The 24,057-nt window shown below is 44.6% G+C and overlaps 1 protein-coding gene across 1 annotated transcript; it reads left to right on the top strand.

The window, feature by feature from the left end:
• Positions 1–212: 212 nt before the first annotated feature.
• Positions 213–23,996, top strand: eppk1 (epiplakin 1; the record flags this gene model as incomplete). Its single annotated transcript, XM_083646059.1, has 2 exons — positions 213–285; positions 1,376–23,996. The coding sequence occupies 2 exons, from the start codon at positions 213–215 to the stop codon at positions 22,993–22,995; spliced, it is 21,693 nt and encodes a 7,230-aa protein (XP_083502185.1). The 3' UTR covers positions 22,996–23,996.
• Between the last annotated feature and the right edge of the window lie 61 nt (positions 23,997–24,057).

Below are 24,057 nucleotides of genomic sequence, written 5' to 3'. Positions count from 1 at the left end.
GGACCAGGTTGGGAGATAGACTGGGAACATAATTCAACCTGTTACTGTAAGTTAGTCTCAGTAAAAGAATGAGCACAATGTTCCTAAAGCATAGTATGAATATTTCAGTTTTTTCTATCTTGGTAGATTGCGATAAATATATATTCATCCAGTGTCACCCTAGTAACAATCAAAGTAAGACAAGTGAGGGCAATTTTGGCGTGCCTAGTGCCATGGTGCCCCGGGCAATTGCCCTGTCTGCCCCGCCCCCACATGCCGGCACTGACCACACCGTAGTGTGTTGGAGTATTCTGACGAGGAGCTCACCCTATACCCTAAAATTCCAATAAGATGTATTGATGGACATGCATATATTATACATCAAACTGTTGAGCTACTTCTGCTCTCACTCAGAATATCAAGACTAAAGACACACCTTTTCAGGCTCCATCTGGGCCCTTCTTGATCTAACTTCTTTCTAAAAAAAAAAAAAAAAAAAAAAAGAAAGAAAAAAACCTAAACTAAACTTGTACCACTGTTCCTTCAGAAGTTGTAGTTGTCATAGACTGTGCTGCATAGTTGATTGCTCTATTGCTGACAAAAATGTGTTATTGTAAGTCGCTTTGGATAAAAGCGTCTGCCAAATGACGTAATGTAATGTAATGTTGATGGGCCGTATAGAAGACTGATACAGCATATTGAGTGACTGTAATTGTTGTAATTGCACTTACAATACAACCTAAATGATTGGTTATTTTAATTTCATAAATCTGCATAATATAATTTATGTCAATTTGAGAGCATCTATAGGCTATCTCGCCATTGTTTGCAACAAGTAATGGGGAATGAATGTACTTTTGTACACTGTAAACATCTCTTGATAAAACACAATGTCCATATTAAAACTCGGTATACGAGGGATCAGCCGAGCAGCATTTTGGTAAACAAACCGCGTCACTGGGTTGCAGCGGCAATGGAACCCTATGGAGCGTGAGCTTTGGGAGGCTTGAGACTCTGACTCTAGCCGGCTGACTCTGTTTACATTTTAAAAACTGCGACAGTTCACACAACTTTAACACGACATGCATATATTATACATCAAACTGTTGAGATACTTCTGCTCTCACTCAGAATATCAAAATATAAGCGATGCGATGTATAGTTTTTGAGATATTAACGTTTGTTTGGCACAACTCATACTAATAACTGCCGTGGGGTCCTGCATTTCTGGGTGGCAAGTGACATCACGCTGATTCGTCCTATAGCAGAGTGGACAGCAAGACAAGTTTTCTTTCATTGATATTTAAATCCAATGCAATATCCAAACCAGCATGTATCTAATTTATAGCTGCCACAAAGTAATAAGTTGTTGTGTCTGTTTTCTGTATTAATACAGGTATCCAAGTCAAGATGGACTCCATCACTCAAGATACCAAGGTGAAGCAAAATGGCCACACAAAAGACCATGGCCCTGTGGCTGGAGTATTTCTGGAGAAGACAAAGGAGAAAATAACCATATATCAAGCCATGAAAAAGCGTCTACTGAAGCCAGGAACAGCATTAGCCCTGCTTGAAGCACAAGCGGTCACTGGGGGCATAGTGGACCCAGTCAACAACCGGAAACTCCCCGTTGAAGATGCTGTCAAGGAGGGACTAGTGGGATCTGAGATGAAAGAGAAGCTCACGGCAGCAGAGAAAGCTATTCATGGTTATGTAGACCCCTACACCAATCAAACCATCTCTCTATACCAAGCTATGCAAAAAGATCTAGTCCCCAAGGATTATGGATTGAGGCTGCTGGAAGCACAGATATCCACACAAGGCCTGTTTGACCCTGTTGAGAAGAGAAATATTTCAGTGGAGTCAGCGATTGAGAAGGGCTACTATGAAAAAGGTTTGCTCAGTGACCAGATGGAGGAGCTCAGAGTCTTCTACAATCCAAACTCACAAGAAAATCTCAACTATCAACATCTCCTGGAGCAATGTATGGTGGAGCCTGATACAGGCCTGCTGCTGTTGCCTGTTTGCATCACCTTCAAAGGCCTGCGTAGAGGCATTTCCTCCACGCAACTCCTTGAATCTAAGATCATTGACAAAGAAACCTATGATGACCTGCAGAAGGGTAAGACCACAACACAGGATGTGATGCTGCTGGAAACGGTGAAAGAATACCTGGAGGGCAAAGGGAGTATTGCTGGCATTGCAGTGCTCTCGTCCAATCAGAGAATGAGCATCTACCAAGCCATGAAGCAAAGTGTACTAATGCCGGGAACAGCTCTAGTTCTACTGGAGGCACAAGCTGCAACTGGATTCATGATTGATCCCGTTGGAAACAAAAAGGTCAGTGTGGATGAAGCCATCAAGAACAAACTTGTTGGCCCAGAATATCATGCAAAGCTGCTTTCTGCTGAGCGGGCAGTTACTGGATACAAAGACCCATACTCAGGTGAAATCATATCCCTCTTTCAAGCACTATCAAAGGATCTCATTGTAAAGGAACATGGGATCCGCTTACTTGAGGCTCAGATTGCTACAGGTGGAATCATAGACCCAATCAACAGTCATAGACTTCCTACAGAAATGGCCTACAAGAGGGGTTATTTTAGTGAAGACATGAATGCCGTACTAGAAGATCCAGGAGATGACACCAAAGGCTTCTTTGATCCCAACACAAATGACAATCTAAGCTATCTTCAACTGATGGAAAGATGTGTCACTGATCCTGCCACTGGACTCTGCCTCCTCCCTCTCCTCGATAAGTCAGACAGGTTGAATTCCAACTTCATTGATTACCAAACTCAAGTGACTTTCAAAGGAGAGAAGGTGAAAGTGACATGTGGAAAGTACATGGGAATGACAGTATCTCTGTGGGAACTGCTGATGTCAGAATACTTTGATGAACACCAGAGGCGAGACATCATTCAAAAGTACAAACAGGGGGATCTCAACATTAAGATGACCATTACAACAGTCCTAGAAGTCATAGAGAAGTCTGTGAAAGCAACTAAGGTCATCTTTGAAGGCATCAGGGAAACTGTAACGGCAAAACAGCTGGTAGAGGCAGATATAATCAGTGAGGAGGTCCTGGAGGATCTTAAAAAGGGAAAGAAGTCAGTGAAGGAGGTTACAGAGGATGAAAATGTAAATGTGTACCTGCAGGGGAAAGATAGCATTGCAGGTATTCTTCTTCCTGATTCTCAGATCATGACCATCTACCAGGCCAGACAGAAGGGGAAGCTGATGCCAGGAACTGCTCTGATTCTACTGGAGGCACAGGCAGCAACAGGGTTCATTATTGACCCAATCGGAAACAGAAAGTTTTCAGTGGATGATGCTGTGAAGGCAAAGATAGTGGGGCCTGACTTTCATCAAAAGTTGCGCTCAGCAGAGAAAGCAGTCACAGGATACAAAGATCCATACGATGAGAAGATAATCTCTTTGTTCCAAGCCATGCAGAAAGACCTCGTCCTAAAAGACCATGGAATTCGCCTGCTGGAAGCACAAATTGCCACTGGTGGAATCATTGACCCTGTGAACAGCCATCGCATTCCTGTCCATGTGGCCTATAGGAGGGGATATTTTAATGAGGAGATGAATCAGATCCTGAGTGATCCAAGTGATGACACCAAAGGGTTCTTTGACCCCAACACTCACGAGAACCTGACATACTTGCAGCTGATGGCTAGATGTGTCACAGATCCCAGTACAGGACTTTGTCTCTTGCCACTCAAAGGCAAAAGCCATACAATTAGCATAGGCGATCACATTAAGGAAACATTTAGAGCAACAACAGTTAGCGTTCGGTATGGCAGATTCAGTGGCAAATACACAACACTGTGGGATCTGATCAACTCAGCATATCTGTCTGAAGACAAAAGACAGGAGCTATTCAAGCTCTATAAGTCACGGAAAATCACAATTGAGCAAATCACTGTCACAGTTGTGGAGATCATTGAGAGTAAGGAGATAAAACAACAGGCAGCACTGAATTTCGAGGGTCTCAGGGGAGAGGTCTCTGTTGTGGATCTTTTGAAGCTAGAAATTGTGGATGAGAAAACATACAACAATTTGATAGATGGAAAGCTGACAAGCAGTGATGTGATGGAGATGGACAGTGTGAGGACCTATCTGCTAGGAAAAAGCTCTGTAGCTGGGGTGATACTCCAACCATCCAACCAGAGGCTAAGCATCTATGATGCACAGAAAAAGGGAATTCTAACACCTGGTACCGCCCTTTGTCTCCTTGAGGCACAAGCAGCCACAGGATTCATTGTTGATCCTCTGAAAAACAAAAGATGTACAGTGGAGCAGGCTCTCAGAGAGAAGGTCATTGGCCCAGAGATGTATGAAAAGCTCCTGTCTGCTGAGAGGGCTGTCACTGGTTACAAAGATCCATACACTGGTGAAAAGATCTCTCTTTTCCAAGCCTTGAAAAAGGACCTAATTGTGAAGCAACATGCCATCCGTTTACTTGAGGCCCAGATTGTCACAGGTGGCATCATTGACCCCTTGAAGTGCCTTCACCTACCCTTAGAGGTTGCATACAGAGAGGGATATTTCGACACAGAACTTAATGAAATTCTGTCAGACCCCAGCGACGATACCAAGGGCTTTTTTGACCCAGGCACACAGGAAAATCTGACATACATGGAAATGATGGGTCGATGCGTAAAAGATACAGAAACAGGTCTGTTTCTCCTGCAACTGAACGACAAAGCTAAAGCTATGGCAATAAAGGAGAAAATGTATTCTGACACAGAGATAAAGCAAGAGTTTGAAAAGACAACTGTGAGCCTATCAGTGGGCCGCTATTCAGGAAAATCAGTTTCTCTTTGGGACTTGATTCACTCTGGGTACTTCACAGAGGACGAGCGACTTGCGTTCATTGAAAAATACAGAACAAGGAAGATAACCACACAAGGCATAATCACATCGGTGATTTCTACCATTACAAAACTGGAACACAGCGAGACTCTTAAACTAATAACAACGGGCCTGAGAAAGCCAGTCTCTGCACAACAGCTACTGGAATCTGATATCATTGATGTAAATACATTCAATGATGTGAAAGAAGGGAAACTGACCTTTGAAGCAGTAACACAATGTGAACCTGTGAGAGGATACCTGAAAGGAACTGGAAGCATTGCTGGAATTCTGATTCACCCATCCCAAAAGGTCATGAGCATCCATGAAGCAAAAGTGCAAGGTCTGTTGACACCTGCTACTACACTTGTACTACTTGAAGCGCAGGCTGCAACAGGATATGTTACTGATCCTCTCAAGAACAAATTCTACACTGTCGACGAGGCAGCCAGAGAAAACGTAGTTGGACCAGATGTACATGAGCAACTGCTATCAGCTGAACGAGCCGTCACTGGCTATGTGGATCCGTACACAGACACAACAATATCACTGTTTGAAGCCATGAGTAAAAATCTGATTGCGAGAAGCGATGGTGTTCGTCTTATTGAGGCACAGATAGCGACCGGGGGCATCATTGACCCCATTCAAAGTCACAGGCTGCCTGTTCATGTTGCTAAGAAGAGAGGATATTTTGATGACGAGATGGACAAAGTTTTGTCGGAATCCAGCGATGAGACAAAGGGATTCTTTGACCCAAACACAAAGGAAGAGCTTACTTACCACCAGCTGCTGAAGCGGTGTAAGAAAGACCCACAGACTGGGCTTTTTCTTCTCCCCATGTATGAAGATAAATCAGGTGTCTTCCACACAGATGAGCAAACAGAACTCGCATTCAAAAACAAAACTGTTGCTATGAATGCAGGAAGGTTTCAAGGCAAAGAGGTGACACTGTGGGAGGTGTTGCTCTCTGAATACATATCAGAACAAAAGAGGGAACAGCTCATACAGCAATACAAGACTGGTGCTTTGAAAATAGAGGAGATCATTGAAATAGTCACTGTGATCATTACCGAGGTGACGTCCAAAGAAAGGAAGTTCAAAGGGCTAAGGAAGCAGGTCTCAGCCAGTGAACTGTACGAGTCAAAAATTATCTCAAAAGAGCTTTTCACACAAATTATAGAAGGGGAAGTAACTGAAGAGAATGTGAACAAAATGGAATCCATTCAAAAGTACCTTGGGGCGACCAACTGTATAGCAGGTGTCAGAATTGAATCCACAAAGAAGGTCATGAGCATCTATGAGGCCAAGTCCAAAGGCCTACTGGCCCCTGGTACTTCTCTGGTTCTGCTGGAGGCCCAAGCTGCAACTGGCTTTGTCATAGACCCGGTGAACAACAAGCAACTCTCTGTAGAGGAAGCTGTGGCTCAAGCAGTGGTTGGAAATGAGTGGAAAAAGAAACTGCTTTCAGCAGAAAGAGCAGTGACAGGATACAAAGATCCTTACACAGGGAACATAATTTCTTTGTTCCAGGCCATCCAAAAGGATCTCATCGTCAAGGACCACGGAATTCGCCTCCTTGAAGCTCAAATTGCCACTGGTGGCATTATAGACCCAGTGCACAGCCATCGAGTGCCTGTACAAGTTGCATATCAAAGAGGGTACTTTGATGAGGAAATGAACCAGATTCTCTCTGACCCAGATGATGACACCAAGGGCTTTTTTGACCCCAACACACAAGAGAACCTCACCTATCTGCAGCTGGTTGAGAGGTGTATCAGAGATCCCATTACAGGCCTTAGTTTACTGGTCATTGCAAAGAAAGGAGAGTTTTATTTCTTTGTTGATGAGGCAACAAAACTCATTCTGAAATCTACAACCACGACAAGAGCAGGAGGCAAATACCAAGGACAAACTGTGTCTCTCTGGGATCTGCTTTACTCCAAATACATCATTGAGGAGAAGAGGAGAGAACTTGTGCAGCAGTACAAGTCTGGAGCTATCACAATTGAACGCTTCATGGAGATGATACTGACAATCATTCAAAAGCAGACTACAACAACCTCAACATCTTCAATAATCACAAGCCAAGCACCAGAAACAAAATCAGAAACAAAAACCACCATTACCAGAACGACAATCACAGAGAAAAGTGAGACCAAAAACTTCCATGGAATCCGGAAGGATGTCACTGCTGATGAGCTGCTTGAATCAAAGATCATTAATGAGGACCTCTACAAAGACCTGAATGCAGGAAAAGTCACAGTGAGTGAAGTGAGTGACATGGACTCGGTGCGCAAGTACCTAGAGGGGACCAACAGCATTGCAGGGGTGTATTTGCAGTCCACCAAAGAGACCATGAGCATCTATGAGGCCAAGTCCAAAGGCCTACTGACCCCTGGTACTTCTCTGGTTCTGCTGGAGGCCCAAGCTGCAACTGGCTTTGTCATAGACCCGGTGAACAACAAGAAACTCTCTGTAGAGGAAGCTGCAGCTCAAGCAGTGGTTGGAAATGAGTGGAAAAACAAACTGCTTTCAGCAGAAAGAGCAGTGACAGGATACAAAGATCCTTACACAGGGAACATCATTTCTTTGTTCCAGGCCATGCAAAAGGATCTCATCGTCAAGGACCACGGAATTCGCCTCCTTGAAGCTCAAATTGCCACTGGTGGCATTATAGACCCAGTGCACAGCCATCGAGTGCCTGTACAAGTCGCATATCAAAGAGGGTACTTTGATGAGGAAATGAACCAGATTCTCTCTGACCCAGATGATGACACCAAGGGCTTTTTTGACCCCAACACACAAGAGAACCTCACCTATCTGCAGCTGGTTGAGAGGTGTATCAGAGATCCCATTACAGGCCTTAGTTTACTGGTCATTGCAAAGAAGGGAGAGTTTTATTTCTTTGTTGATGAGGCAACAAAACTCATTCTGAAATCTACAACCACGACCAGAGCAGGAGGCAAATACCAAGGACAAACTGTGTCTCTCTGGGATCTGCTTTACTCCAAATACATCACAGAGGAGAAGAGGAGAGAACTTGTGCAGCAGTACAAGTCTGGAGCTATCACAATTGAACGCTTCATGGAGATGATACTGACAATCATTCAAAAGCAGACTACAACAACCTCAACATCTTCAATAATCACAAGCCAAGCACCAGAAACAAAATCAGACAGCAGCGCATCAAAAACCACCATTACCACAACCACAATCACAGAGAAAAGTGAGACCAAAAACTTCCATGGAATCCGGAAGGATGTCACTGCTGATGAGCTGCTTGAATCAAAAATCATTAATGAGGACCTCTACAAAGACCTGAATGCAGGAAAAGTCACAGTGAGTGAAGTGAGTGACATGGACTCGGTGCGCAAGTACCTAGAGGGGACCAACAGCATTGCAGGGGTGTATTTGCAGTCCACCAAAGAGACCATGAGCATCTATGAGGCCAAGTCCAAAGGCCTACTGACCCCTGGTACTTCTCTGGTTCTGCTGGAGGCCCAAGCTGCAACTGGCTTTGTCATAGACCCGGTGAACAACAAGAAACTCTCTGTAGAGGAAGCTGCAGCTCAAGCAGTGGTTGGAAATGAGTGGAAAAAGAAACTGCTTTCAGCAGAAAGAGCGGTGACAGGATACAAAGATCCTTACACAGGGAACATCATTTCTTTGTTCCAGGCCATGCAAAAGGATCTCATCGTCAAGGACCATGGAATTCGCCTCCTTGAAGCTCAAATTGCCACTGGTGGCATAATAGACCCAGTGCACAGCCATCGAGTGCCTGTACAAGTCGCATATCAAAGAGGGTACTTTGATGAGGAAATGAACCAGATTCTCTCTGACCCAGATGATGACACCAAGGGCTTTTTTGACCCCAACACACAAGAGAACCTCACCTATCTGCAGCTGGTTGAGAGGTGTATCAGAGATCCCATTACAGGCCTTAGTTTACTGGTCATTGCAAAGAAGGGAGAGTTTTATTTCTTTGTTGATGAGGCAACAAAACTCATTCTGAAATCTACAACCACGACCAGAGCAGGAGGCAAATACCAAGGACAAACTGTGTCTCTCTGGGATCTGCTTTACTCCAAATACATCACTGAGGAGAAGAGGAGAGAACTTGTGCAGAAGTACAAGTCTGGAGCTATCACAATTGAACGCTTCATTGAGATGATACTGACAATCATTCAAAAGCAGACTACAACAACCTCAACATCTTCAATAATCACAAGCCAAGCACCAGAAACAAAATCAGACAGCAGCACATCAAAAACCACCATTACCAGAACCACAATCACAGAGAAAAGTGAGACCAAAAACTTCCATGGAATCCGGAAGGATGTCACTGCTGATGAGCTGCTTGAATCAAAAATCATTAATGAGGACCTCTACAAAGACCTGAATGCAGGAAAAGTCACAGTGAGTGAAGTGAGTGACATGGACTCGGTGCGCAAGTACCTAGAGGGGACCAACAGCATTGCAGGGGTGTATTTGCAGTCCACCAAAGAGACCATGAGCATCTATGAGGCCAAGTCCAAAGGCCTACTGACCCCTGGTACTTCTCTGGTTCTGCTGGAGGCCCAAGCTGCAACTGGCTTTGTCATAGACCCGGTGAACAACAAGAAACTCTCTGTAGAGGAAGCTGCAGCTCAAGCAGTGATTGGAAATGAGTGGAAAAACAAACTGCTTTCAGCAGAAAGAGGAGTGACAGGATACAAAGATCCTTACACAGGGAACATAATTTCTTTGTTCCAGGCCATGCAAAAGGATCTCATCGTCAAGGACCACGGAATTCGCCTCCTTGAAGCTCAAATTGCCACTGGTGGCATAATAGACCCAGTGCACAGCCATCGAGTGCCTGTACAAGTTGCATACCAAAGAGGGTACTTTGATGAGGAAATGAACCAGATTCTCTCTGATCCAGATGATGACACCAAGGGCTTTTTTGACCCCAACACACAAGAGAACCTCACCTATCTGCAGCTGGTTGAGAGGTGTATCAGAGATCCCATTACAGGCCTTAGTTTACTGGTCATTGCAAAGAAGGGAGAGTTTTATTTCTTTGTTGATGAGGCAACAAAACTCATTCTGAAATCTACAACCACGACCAGAGCAGGAGGCAAATACCAAGGACAAACTGTGTCTCTCTGGGATCTGCTTTACTCCAAATACATCACTGAGGAGAAGAGGAGAGAACTTGTGCAGAAGTACAAGTCTGGAGCTATCACAATTGAACGCTTCATTGAGATGATACTGACAATCATTCAAAAGCAGACTACAACAACCTCAACATCTTCAATAATCACAAGCCAAGCACCAGAAACAAAATCAGACAGCAGCGCATCAAAAACCACCATTACCAGAACGACAATCACAGAGAAAAGTGAGACCAAAAACTTCCATGGAATCCGGAAGGATGTCACTGCTGATGAACTGCTTGAATCAAAAATCATTAATGAGGACCTCTACAAAGACCTGAATGCAGGAAAAGTCACAGTGAGTGAAGTGAGTGACATGGACTCGGTGCGCAAGTACCTAGAGGGGACCAACAGCATTGCAGGGGTGTATTTGCAGTCCACCAAAGAGACCATGAGCATCTATGAGGCCAAGTCCAAAGGCCTACTGACCCCTGGTACTTCTCTGGTTCTGCTGGAGGCCCAAGCTGCAACTGGCTTTGTCATAGACCCGGTGAACAACAAGAAACTCTCTGTAGAGGAAGCTGCAGCTCAAGCAGTGGTTGGAAATGAGTGGAAAAACAAACTGCTTTCAGCAGAAAGAGGAGTGACAGGATACAAAGATCCTTACACAGGGAACATCATTTCTTTGTTCCAGGCCATGCAAAAGGATCTCATCGTCAAGGACCACGGAATTCGCCTCCTTGAAGCTCAAATTGCCACTGGTGGCATAATAGACCCAGTGCACAGCCATCGAGTGCCTGTACAAGTTGCATACCAAAGAGGGTACTTTGATGAGGAAATGAACCAGATTCTCTCTGATCCAGATGATGACACCAAGGGCTTTTTTGACCCGAACACACAAGAGAACCTCACCTATCTGCAGCTGGTTGAGAGGTGTATCAGAGATCCCATTACAGGCCTTAGTTTACTGGTCATTGCAAAGAAGGGAGAGTTTTATTTCTTTGTTGATGAGGCAACAAAACTCATTCTGAAATCTACAACCACGACCAGAGCAGGAGGCAAATACCAAGGACAAACTGTGTCTCTCTGGGATCTGCTTTACTCCAAATACAACACAGAGGAGAAGAGGAGAGAACTTGTGCAGCAGTACAAGGCTGGAGCTATCACAATTGAACGCTTCATGGAGATGATACTGACAATCATTCAAAAGCAGACTACAACAACCTCAACATCTTCAATAATCACAAGCCAAGCACCAGAAACAAAATCAGACAGCAGCGCATCAAAAACCACCATTACCACAACCACAATCACAGAGAGAAGTGAGACCAAAAACTTCCATGGAATCCGGAAGGATGTCACTGCTGATGAACTGCTTGAATCAAAAATCATTAATGAGGACCTCTACAAAGACCTCAATGCAGGAAAAGTCACAGTGAGTGAAGTGAGTGAGATGGACTCGGTGCGCAAGTACCTAGAGGGGACCAACAGCATTGCAGGGGTGTATTTGCAGTCCACCAAAGAGACCATGAGCATCTATGAGGCCAAGTCCAAAGGCCTACTGACCCCTGGTACTTCTCTGGTTCTGCTGGAGGCCCAAGCTGCAACTGGCTTTGTCATAGACCCGGTGAACAACAAGAAACTCTCTGTAGAGGAAGCTGTAGCTCAAGCAGTGGTTGGAAATGAGTGGAAAAAGAAACTGCTTTCAGCAGAAAGAGGAGTGACAGGATACAAAGATCCTTACACAGGGAACATAATTTCTTTGTTCCAGGCCATGCAAAAGGATCTCATCGTCAAGGACCATGGAATTCGCCTCCTTGAAGCACAAATTGCCACTGGTGGCATTATAGACCCAGTGCACAGCCATCGAGTGCCTGTACAAGTTGCATACCAAAGAGGGTACTTTGATGAGGAAATGAACCAGATTCTCTCTGACCCAGATGATGACACCAAGGGCTTTTTTGACCCCAACACACAAGAGAACCTCACCTATCTGCAGTTGGTTGAGAGGTGTATCAGAGATCCCATTACAGGCCTTAGTTTACTGGTCATTGCAAAGAAGGGAGAGTTTTATTTCTTTGTTGATGAGGCAACAAAACTCATTCTGAAATCTACAACCACGACCAGAGCAGGAGGCAAATACCAAGGACAAACTGTGTCTCTCTGGGATCTGCTTTACTCCAAATACATCACAGAGGAGAAGAGGAGAGAACTTGTGCAGCAGTACAAGTCTGGAGCTATCACAATTGAACGCTTCATGGAGATGATACTGACAATCATTCAAAAGCAGACTACAACAACCTCAACATCTTCAATAATCACAAGCCAAGCACCAGAAACAAAATCAGAAACAAAAACCACCATTACCAGAACGACAATCACAGAGAAAAGTGAGACCAAAAACTTCCATGGAATCCGGAAGGATGTCACTGCTGATGAGCTGCTTGAATCAAAGATCATTAATGAGGACCTCTACAAAGACCTGAATGCAGGAAAAGTCACAGTGAGTGAAGTGAGTGACATGGACTCGGTGCGCAAGTACCTAGAGGGGACCAACAGCATTGCAGGGGTGTATTTGCAGTCCACCAAAGAGACCATGAGCATCTATGAGGCCAAGTCCAAAGGCCTACTGACCCCTGGTACTTCTCTGGTTCTGCTGGAGGCCCAAGCTGCAACTGGCTTTGTCATAGACCCGGTGAACAACAAGAAACTCTCTGTAGAGGAAGCTGCAGCTCAAGCAGTGGTTGGAAATGAGTGGAAAAAGAAACTGCTTTCAGCAGAAAGAGCAGTGACAGGATACAAAGATCCTTACACAGGGAACATAATTTCTTTGTTCCAGGCCATGCAAAAGGATCTCATCGTCAAGGAGCACGGAATTCGCCTCCTTGAAGCTCAAATTGCCACTGGTGGCATAATAGACCCAGTGCACAGCCATCGAGTGCCTGTACAAGTTGCATACCAAAGAGGGTACTTTGATGAGGAAATGAACCAGATCCTCTCAGACCCAGATGATGACACCAAGGGCTTTTTTGACCCCAACACACAAGAGAACCTCACCTATCTGCAGTTGGTTGAGAGGTGTATCAGAGATCCCATTACAGGCCTTAGTTTACTGGTCATTGCAAAGAAGGGAGAGTTTTATTTCTTTGTTGATGAGGCAACAAAACTCATTCTGAAATCTACAACCACGACCAGAGCAGGAGGCAAATACCAAGGACAAACTGTGTCTCTCTGGGATCTGCTTTACTCCAAATACATCACTGAGGAGAAGAGGAGAGAACTTGTGCAGCAGTACAAGTCAGGAGCTATCACAATTGAATGCTTCATGGAGATGATACTGACAATCATTCAAAAGCAGACTACAACAACCTCAACATCTTCAATAATCACAAGCCAAGAACCAGAAACAAAATCACTTAGCAGCGCATCAAAAACCACCATTACCACAACCACAATCACAGAGAAAAGTGAGACCAAAAACTTCCATGGAATCCGGAAGGATGTCACTGCTGATGAGCTGCTTGAATCAAAAATCATTAATGAGGACCTCTACAAAGACTTGAATGCAGGAAAAGTCACAGTGAGTGAAGTGAGTGACATGGACTCGGTGCGCAAGTACCTAGAGGGGACCAACAGCATTGCAGGGGTGTATTTGCAGTCCACCAAAGAGACCATGAGCATCTATGAGGCCAAGTCCAAAGGCCTACTGACCCCTGGTACTTCTCTGGTTCTGCTGGAGGCCCAAGCTGCAACTGGCTTTGTCATAGACCCGGTGAACAACAAGAAACTCTCTGTAGAGGAAGCTGCAGCTCAAGCAGTGGTTGGAAATGAGTGGAAAAACAAACTGCTTTCAGCTGAAAGAGGAGTGACAGGATACAAAGATCCTTACACAGGGAACATAATTTCTTTGTTCCAGGCCATCCAAAAGGATCTCATCGTCAAGGACCACGGAATTCGCCTCCTTGAAGCTCAAATTGCCACTGGTGGCATAATAGACCCAGTGCACAGCCATCGAGTGCCTGTACAAGTTGCATACCAAAGAGGGTACTTTGATGAGGAAATGAACCAGATTCTCTCTGACCCAGATGATGACACCAAGGGCTTTTTTGACCCCAACACACAAGAGAACCTCACCTATCTGCAGCTGGTTGAGAGGTGTATCAGAGATCCCATTACAGGCCTTAGTTTACTGGTCATTGCAAAGAAAGGAGAGTTTTATTTCTTTGTTGATGAGGCAACAAAACTCATTCTGAAATCTACAACCACGACCAGAGCAGGAGGCAAATACCAAGGACAAACTGTGTCTCTCTGGGATCTGCTTTACTCCAAATACATCATTGAGGAGAAGAGGAGAGAACTTGTGCAGCAGTACAAGTCTGGAGCTATCACAATTGAATGCTTCATGGAGATGATACTGACAATCATTCAAAAGCAGACTACAACAACCTCAACATCTTCAATAATCACAAGCCAAGCACCAGAAACAAAAACCACCATTACCAGAACGACAATCACAGAGAAAAGTGAGACCAAAAACTTCCATGGAATCCGGAAGGATGTCACTGCTGATGAGCTGCTTGAATCAAAGATCATTAATGAGGACCTCTACAAAGACCTGAATGCAGGAAAAGTCACAGTGAGTGAAGTGAGTGACATGGACTCGGTGCGCAAGTACCTAGAGGGGACCAACAGCATTGCAGGGGTGTATTTGCAGTCCACCAAAGAGACCATGAGCATCTATGAGGCCAAGTCCAAAGGCCTACTGACCCCTGGTACCTCTCTGGTTCTGCTGGAGGCCCAAGCTGCAACTGGCTTTGTCATAGACCCGGTGAACAACAAGAAACTCTCTGTAGAGGAAGCTGCAGCTCAAGCAGTGGTTGGAAATGAGTGGAAAAAGAAACTGCTTTCAGCAGAAAGAGCAGTGACAGGATACAAAGATCCTTACACAGGGAACATAATTTCTTTGTTCCAGGCCATGCAAAAGGATCTCATCGTCAAGGACCACGGAATTCGCCTCCTTGAAGCTCAAATTGCCACTGGTGGCATAATAGACCCAGTGCACAGCCATCGAGTGCCTGTACAAGTTGCATACCAAAGAGGGTACTTTGATGAGGAAATGAACCAGATTCTCTCTGACCCAGATGATGACACCAAGGGCTTTTTTGACCCCAACACACAAGAGAACCTCACCTATCTGCAGCTGGTTGAGAGGTGTATCAGAGATCCCATTACAGGCCTTAGTTTACTGGTCATTGCAAAGAAGGGAGAGTTTTATTTCTTTGTTGATGAGGCAACAAAACTCATTCTGAAATCTACAACCACGACCAGAGCAGGAGGCAAATACCAAGGACAAACTGTGTCTCTCTGGGATCTGCTTTACTCCAAATACATCACTGAGGAGAAGAGGAGAGAACTTGTGCAGCAGTACAAGTCTGGAGCTATCACAATTGAATGCTTCATGGAGAAGATACTGACAATCATTCAAAAGCAGACTACAACAACCTCAACATCTTCAATAATCACAAGCCAAGCACCAGAAACAAAATCAGACAGCAGCGCATCAAAAACCACCATTACCACAACCACAATCACAGAGAGAAGTGAGACCAAAAACTTCCATGGAATCCGGAAGGATGTCACTGCTGATGAACTGCTTGAATCAAAAATCATTAATGAGGACCTCTACAAAGACCTCAATGCAGGAAAAGTCACAGTGAGTGAAGTGAGTGAGATGGACTCGGTGCGCAAGTACCTAGAGGGGACCAACAGCATTGCAGGGGTGTATTTGCAGTCCACCAAAGAGACCATGAGCATCTATGAGGCCAAGTCCAAAGGCCTACTGACCCCTGGTACTTCTCTGGTTCTGCTGGAGGCCCAAGCTGCAACTGGCTTTGTCATAGACCCGGTGAACAACAAGAAACTCTCTGTAGAGGAAGCTGTAGCTCAAGCAGTGGTTGGAAATGAGTGGAAAAAGAAACTGCTTTCAGCAGAAAGAGGAGTGACAGGATACAAAGATCCTTACACAGGGAACATAATTTCTTTGTTCCAGGCCATGCAAAAGGATCTCATCGTCAAGGACCATGGAATTCGCCTCCTTGAAGCTCAAATTGCCACTGGTGGTATAATAGACCCAGTGCACAGCCATCGAGTGCCCGTACAAGTCGCATATCAAAGAGGATACTTTGATGAGGAAATGAACCAGATTCTCTCTGACCCAGATGATGACACCAAGGGCTTTTTTGACCCCAACACACAAGAGAACCTCACCTATCTGCAGCTGGTTGAGAGGTGTATCAGAGATCCCATTACAGGCCTTAGTTTACTGGTCATTGCAAAGAAGGGAGAGTTTTATTTCTTTGTTGATGAGGCAACAAAACTCATTCTGAAATCTACAACCACGACCAGAGCAGGAGGCAAATACCAAGGACAAACTGTGTCTCTCTGGGATCTGCTTTACTCCAAATACATCACTGAGGAGAAGAGGAGAGAACTTGTGCAGAAGTACAAGTCTGGAGCTATCACAATTGAACGCTTCATGGAGATGATACTGACAATCATTCAAAAGCAGACTACAACAACCTCAACATCTTCAATAATCACAAGCCAAGCACCAGAAACAAAATCAGACAGCAGCGCATCAAAAACCACCATTACCACAACCACAATCACAGAGAAAAGTGAGACCAAAAACTTCCATGGAATCCGGAAGGATGTCACTGCTGATGAGCTGCTTGAATCAAAAATCATTAATGAGGACCTCTACAAAGACCTGAATGCAGGAAAAGTCACAGTGAGTGAAGTGAGTGACATGGACTCGGTGCGCAAGTACCTAGAGGGGACCAACAGCATTGCAGGGGTGTATTTGCAGTCCACCAAAGAGACCATGAGCATCTATGAGGCCAAGTCCAAAGGCCTACTGACCCCTGGTACTTCTCTGGTTCTGCTGGAGGCCCAAGCTGCAACTGGCTTTGTCATAGACCCGGTGAACAACAAGAAACTCTCTGTAGAGGAAGCTGCAGCTCAAGCAGTGTTTGGAAATGAGTGGAAAAAGAAACTGCTTTCAGCAGAAAGAGCAGTGACAGGATACAAAGATCCTTACACAGGGAACATCATTTCTTTGTTCCAGGCCATGCAAAAGGATCTCATCGTCAAGGACCATGGAATTCGCCTCCTTGAAGCTCAAATTGCCACTGGTGGCATAATAGACCCAGTGCACAGCCATCGAGTGCCCGTACAAGTCGCATATCAAAGAGGGTACTTTGATGAGGAAATGAACCAGATTCTCTCTGACCCAGATGATGACACCAAGGGCTTTTTTGACCCCAACACACAAGAGAACCTCACCTATCTGCAGCTGGTTGAGAGGTGTATCAGAGATCCCATTACAGGCCTTAGTTTACTGGTCATTGCAAAGAAGGGAGAGTTTTATTTCTTTGTTGATGAGGCAACAAAACTCATTCTGAAATCTACAACCACGACCAGAGCAGGAGGCAAATACCAAGGACAAACTGTGTCTCTCTGGGATCTGCTTTACTCCAAATACATCACAGAGGAGAAGAGGAGAGAACTTGTGCAGCAGTACAAGTCTGGAGCTATCACAATTGAACGCTTCATGGAGATGATACTGACAATCATTCAAAAGCAGACTACAACAACCTCAACATCTTCAATAATCACAAGCCAAGCACCAGAAACAAAATCAGACAGCAGCGCATCAAAAACCACCATTACCACAACCACAATCACAGAGAAAAGTGAGACCAAAAACTTCCATGGAATCCGGAAGGATGTCACTGCTGATGAGCTGCTTGAATCAAAAATCATTAATGAGGACCTCTACAAAGACCTGAATGCAGGAAAAGTCACAGTGAGTGAAGTGAGTGACATGGACTCGGTGCGCAAGTACCTAGAGGGGACCAACAGCATTGCAGGGGTGTATTTGCAGTCCACCAAAGAGACCATGAGCATCTATGAGGCCAAGTCCAAAGGCCTACTGACCCCTGGTACTTCTCTGGTTCTGCTGGAGGCCCAAGCTGCAACTGGCTTTGTCATAGACCCGGTGAACAACAAGAAACTCTCTGTAGAGGAAGCTGTAGCTCAAGCAGTGGTTGGAAATGAGTGGAAAAAGAAACTGCTTTCAGCAGAAAGAGGAGTGACAGGATACAAAGATCCTTACACAGGGAACATAATTTCTTTGTTCCAGGCCATGCAAAAGGATCTCATCGTCAAGGACCATGGAATTCGCCTCCTTGAAGCTCAAATTGCCACTGGTGGTATAATAGACCCAGTGCACAGCCATCGAGTGCCCGTACAAGTCGCATATCAAAGAGGATACTTTGATGAGGAAATGAACCAGATTCTCTCTGACCCAGATGATGACACCAAGGGCTTTTTTGACCCCAACACACAAGAGAACCTCACCTATCTGCAGCTGGTTGAGAGGTGTATCAGAGATCCCATTACAGGCCTTAGTTTACTGGTCATTGCAAAGAAGGGAGAGTTTTATTTCTTTGTTGATGAGGCAACAAAACTCATTCTGAAATCTACAACCACGACCAGAGCAGGAGGCAAATACCAAGGACAAACTGTGTCTCTCTGGGATCTGCTTTACTCCAAATACATCACTGAGGAGAAGAGGAGAGAACTTGTGCAGAAGTACAAGTCTGGAGCTATCACAATTGAACGCTTCATGGAGATGATACTGACAATCATTCAAAAGCAGACTACAACAACCTCAACATCTTCAATAATCACAAGCCAAGCACCAGAAACAAAATCAGACAGCAGCGCATCAAAAACCACCATTACCACAACCACAATCACAGAGAAAAGTGAGACCAAAAACTTCCATGGAATCCGGAAGGATGTCACTGCTGATGAGCTGCTTGAATCAAAAATCATTAATGAGGACCTCTACAAAGACCTGAATGCAGGAAAAGTCACAGTGAGTGAAGTGAGTGACATGGACTCGGTGCGCAAGTACCTAGAGGGGACCAACAGCATTGCAGGGGTGTATTTGCAGTCCACCAAAGAGACCATGAGCATCTATGAGGCCAAGTCCAAAGGCCTACTGACCCCTGGTACTTCTCTGGTTCTGCTGGAGGCCCAAGCTGCAACTGGCTTTGTCATAGACCCGGTGAACAACAAGAAACTCTCTGTAGAGGAAGCTGCAGCTCAAGCAGTGTTTGGAAATGAGTGGAAAAAGAAACTGCTTTCAGCAGAAAGAGCAGTGACAGGATACAAAGATCCTTACACAGGGAACATCATTTCTTTGTTCCAGGCCATGCAAAAGGATCTCATCGTCAAGGACCATGGAATTCGCCTCCTTGAAGCTCAAATTGCCACTGGTGGCATAATAGACCCAGTGCACAGCCATCGAGTGCCCGTACAAGTCGCATATCAAAGAGGGTACTTTGATGAGGAAATGAACCAGATTCTCTCTGACCCAGATGATGACACCAAGGGCTTTTTTGACCCCAACACACAAGAGAACCTCACCTATCTGCAGCTGGTTGAGAGGTGTATCAGAGATCCCATTACAGGCCTTAGTTTACTGGTCATTGCAAAGAAGGGAGAGTTTTATTTCTTTGTTGATGAGGCAACAAAACTCATTCTGAAATCTACAACCACGACCAGAGCAGGAGGCAAATACCAAGGACAAACTGTGTCTCTCTGGGATCTGCTTTACTCCAAATACATCACAGAGGAGAAGAGGAGAGAACTTGTGCAGCAGTACAAGTCTGGAGCTATCACAATTGAACGCTTCATGGAGATGATACTGACAATCATTCAAAAGCAGACTACAACAACCTCAACATCTTCAATAATCACAAGCCAAGCACCAGAAACAAAATCAGACAGCAGCGCATCAAAAACCACCATTACCACAACCACAATCACAGAGAAAAGTGAGACCAAAAACTTCCATGGAATCCGGAAGGATGTCACTGCTGATGAGCTGCTTGAATCAAAAATCATTAATGAGGACCTCTACAAAGACCTGAATGCAGGAAAAGTCACAGTGAGTGAAGTGAGTGACATGGACTCGGTGCGCAAGTACCTAGAGGGGACCAACAGCATTGCAGGGGTGTATTTGCAGTCCACCAAAGAGACCATGAGCATCTATGAGGCCAAGTCCAAAGGCCTACTGACCCCTGGTACTTCTCTGGTTCTGCTGGAGGCCCAAGCTGCAACTGGCTTTGTCATAGACCCGGTGAACAACAAAAAACTCTCTGTAGAGGAAGCTGCAGCTCAAGCAGTGGTTGGAAATGAGTGGAAAAAGAAACTGCTTTCAGCAGAAAGAGCAGTGACAGGATACAAAGATCCTTACACAGGGAACATAATTTCTTTGTTCCAGGCCATGCAAAAGGATATCATCGTCAAGGACCATGGAATTCGCCTCCTTGAAGCTCAAATTGCCACTGGTGGCATTATAGACCCAGTGCACAGCCATCGAGTGCCTGTACAAGTCGCATATCAAAGAGGATACTTTGATGAGGAAATGAACCAGATCCTCTCAGACCCAGATGATGACACCAAGGGCTTTTTTGACCCCAACACACAAGAGAACCTCACCTATCTGCAGCTGGTTGAGAGGTGTATCAGAGATCCCATTACAGGCCTTAGTTTACTGGTCATTGCAAAGAAGGGAGAGTTTTATTTCTTTGTTGATGAGGCAACAAAACTCATTCTGAAATCTACAACCACGACCAGAGCAGGAGGCAAATACCAAGGACAAACTGTGTATCTCTGGGATCTGCTTTACTCCAAATACATCACTGAGGAGAAGAGGAGAGAACTTGTGCAGAAGTACAAGTCTGGAGCTATCACAATTGAACGCTTCATTGAGATGATACTGACAATCATTCAAAAGCAGACTACAACAACTTCAACATCTTCAATAATCACAAGCCAAGCACCAGAAACAAAATCAGAAACAAAAACCACCATTACCAGAACCACAATCACAGAGAAAAGTGAGACCAAAAACTTCCATGGAATCCGGAAGGATGTCACTGCTGATGAGCTGCTTGAATCAAAAATCATTAATGAGGACCTCTACAAAGACCTGAATGCAGGAAAAGTAACAGTGAGTGAAGTGAGTGACATGGACTCGGTGCGCAAGTACCTAGAGGGGACCAACAGCATTGCAGGGGTGTATTTGCAGTCCACCAAAGAGACCATGAGCATCTATGAGGCCAAGTCCAAAGGCCTACTGACCCCTGGTACTTCTCTGGTTCTGCTGGAGGCCCAAGCTGCAACTGGCTTTGTCATAGACCCGGTGAACAACAAGAAACTCTCTGTAGAGGAAGCTGCAGCTCAAGCAGTGGTTGGAAATGAGTGGAAAAACAAACTGCTTTCAGCAGAAAGAGGAGTGACAGGATACAAAGATCCTTACACAGGGAACATAATTTCTTTGTTCCAGGCCATGCAAAAGGATCTCATCGTCAAGGACCACGGAATTCGCCTCCTTGAAGCTCAAATTGCCACTGGTGGCATAATAGACCCAGTGCACAGCCATCGAGTGCCTGTACAAGTTGCATACCAAAGAGGGTACTTTGATGAGGAAATGAACCAGATTCTCTCTGATCCAGATGATGACACCAAGGGCTTTTTTGACCCGAACACACAAGAGAACCTCACCTATCTGCAGTTGGTTGAGAGGTGTATCAGAGATCCCATTACAGGCCTTAGTTTACTGGTCATTGCAAAGAAGGGAGAGTTTTATTTCTTTGTTGATGAGGCAACAAAACTCATTCTGAAATCTACAACCACGACCAGAGCAGGAGGCAAATACCAAGGACAAACTGTGTCTCTCTGGGATCTGCTTTACTCCAAATACATCACAGAGGAGAAGAGGAGAGAACTTGTGCAGCAGTACAAGTCTGGAGCTATCACAATTGAACGCTTCATGGAGATGATACTGACAATCATTCAAAAGCAGACTACAACAACCTCAACATCTTCAATAATCACAAGCCAAGCACCAGAAACAAAATCAGACAGCAGCGCATCAAAAACCACCATTACCAGAACCACAATCACAGAGAAAAGTGAGACCAAAAACTTCCATGGAATCCGGAAGGATGTCACTGCTGATGAACTGCTTGAATCAAAAATCATTAATGAGGACCTCTACAAAGACCTCAATGCAGGAAAAGTCACAGTGAGTGAAGTGAGTGAGATGGACTCGGTGCGCAAGTACCTAGAGGGGACCAACAGCATTGCAGGGCTGTATTTGCAGTCCACCAAAGAGACCATGAGCATCTATGAGGCCAAGTCCAAAGGCCTACTGACCCCTGGTACTTCTCTGGTTCTGCTGGAGGCCCAAGCTGCAACTGGCTTTGTCATAGACCCGGTGAACAACAAGAAACTCTCTGTAGAGGAAGCTGCAGCTCAAGCAGTGGTTGGAAATGAGTGGAAAAAGAAACTGCTTTCAGCAGAAAGAGCAGTGACAGGATACAAAGATCCTTACACAGGGAACATAATTTCTTTGTTCCAGGCCATGCAAAAGGATCTCATCGTCAAGGACCACGGAATTCGCCTCCTTGAAGCTCAAATTGCCACTGGTGGCATTATAGACCCAGTGCACAGCCATCGAGTGCCTGTACAAGTTGCATACCAAAGAGGGTACTTTGATGAGGAAATGAACCAGATCCTCTCAGACCCAGATGATGACACCAAGGGCTTTTTTGACCCCAACACACAAGAGAACCTCACCTATCTGCAGCTGGTTGAGAGGTGTATCAGAGATCCCATTACAGGCCTTAGTTTACTGGTCATTGCAAAGAAGGGAGAGTTTTATTTCTTTGTTGATGAGGCAACAAAACTCATTCTGAAATCTACAACCACAACCAGAGCAGGAGGCAAATACCAAGGACAAACTGTGTCTCTCTGGGATCTGCTTTACTCCAAATACATCACTGAGGAGAAGAGGAGAGAACTTGTGCAGCAGTACAAGTCTGGAGCTATCACAATTGAACGCTTAGCCCTAACCCTAACCCTGATGAGGGAATGAACCAGATTCTATCTGACCCAGATGATGACACCAAGGGCTTGTTTGACCCCAACACACAAGAGAACCTCACCTATCTGCAGTTGGTTGAGAGGTGTATCAGAGATCCCATTACAGTCCTTAGCTTACTCCCCTTGCACAGGTGAATGAAAAAAGAAACAGTCCATATATATTATTTCCCTCTGCTTGCATTCTCTAGTGAATTTCTATTGTATTTCAAACAGTATACATTCATCTCTCTTCCTTTCAAAATAATTTCAATCCTGTCTTATTTTAAGAAATCATTGTCACAAGGTGATTTTTGCTATCACTGCTTCTCTGTGATTCCATTTGACTGGAAAACAGACTGAGAATTTAACCACAAAACAATTATTCACACTGTAACACTGATGTATGGAAAACTAAAAGTAACTAAAGTCTGTTTCAGGAACAAACAAAAACACCCTATGTTTCCCATCATAAAAAAAATGACTGTCATTTATTTTATGGTTCACATGATCATAAAATGTAGTAGCCCTTCACACTGCAAATATGGATTCACTCTACATAGTAATAGTCTGTACCCAGTTGCACTGGGAGACATTGTGTTATTGTTTACTTTGTATTATTATAAATTATTAATGAAAAACAGGCGACACTAGATACTATTTTTTTTAATGTCCTCCTGAAGAGCATGTCCTTCCAGTAGACTCCAGTACTCAAATGCAGCAAAGTTGTTCAAAAGTAATCCAAAAGTAACTGATAATAATCAGTTACATTACTTTAATGTGATACTTGGATTACGTAAAAGTTTTAACAGGTAATTAGTAATTGTATCGGATTACATTTTTAAAGTAGCCTTCCCAACCCTGCTTTCCTGACTAATTGCAAGTGTTTGATTGGCTCTATACTGGCCTAGCTGAATGTAGTTCAACATGCCTTTACATAGAAGCAGACCTGGCAGTTATTTTTTACATTCTGATGAAGACTTTCCATGCCAAAACATCTAAGTGTTTCAATGTGTGTGCCCCAATAAATATGTGAAAAGTGAGTAGTTTCCAGTCATTTTTTCCACAGTTTTGGATG

The sequence above is a fragment of the Poromitra crassiceps genome, assembly GCF_964638095.1.
Source record: "Poromitra crassiceps genome assembly, chromosome: 11".
Taxonomy (NCBI): Eukaryota; Metazoa; Chordata; class Actinopteri; order Beryciformes; family Melamphaidae; genus Poromitra; species Poromitra crassiceps.
This window is presented reverse-complemented; position numbering and strand designations above follow the sequence as displayed.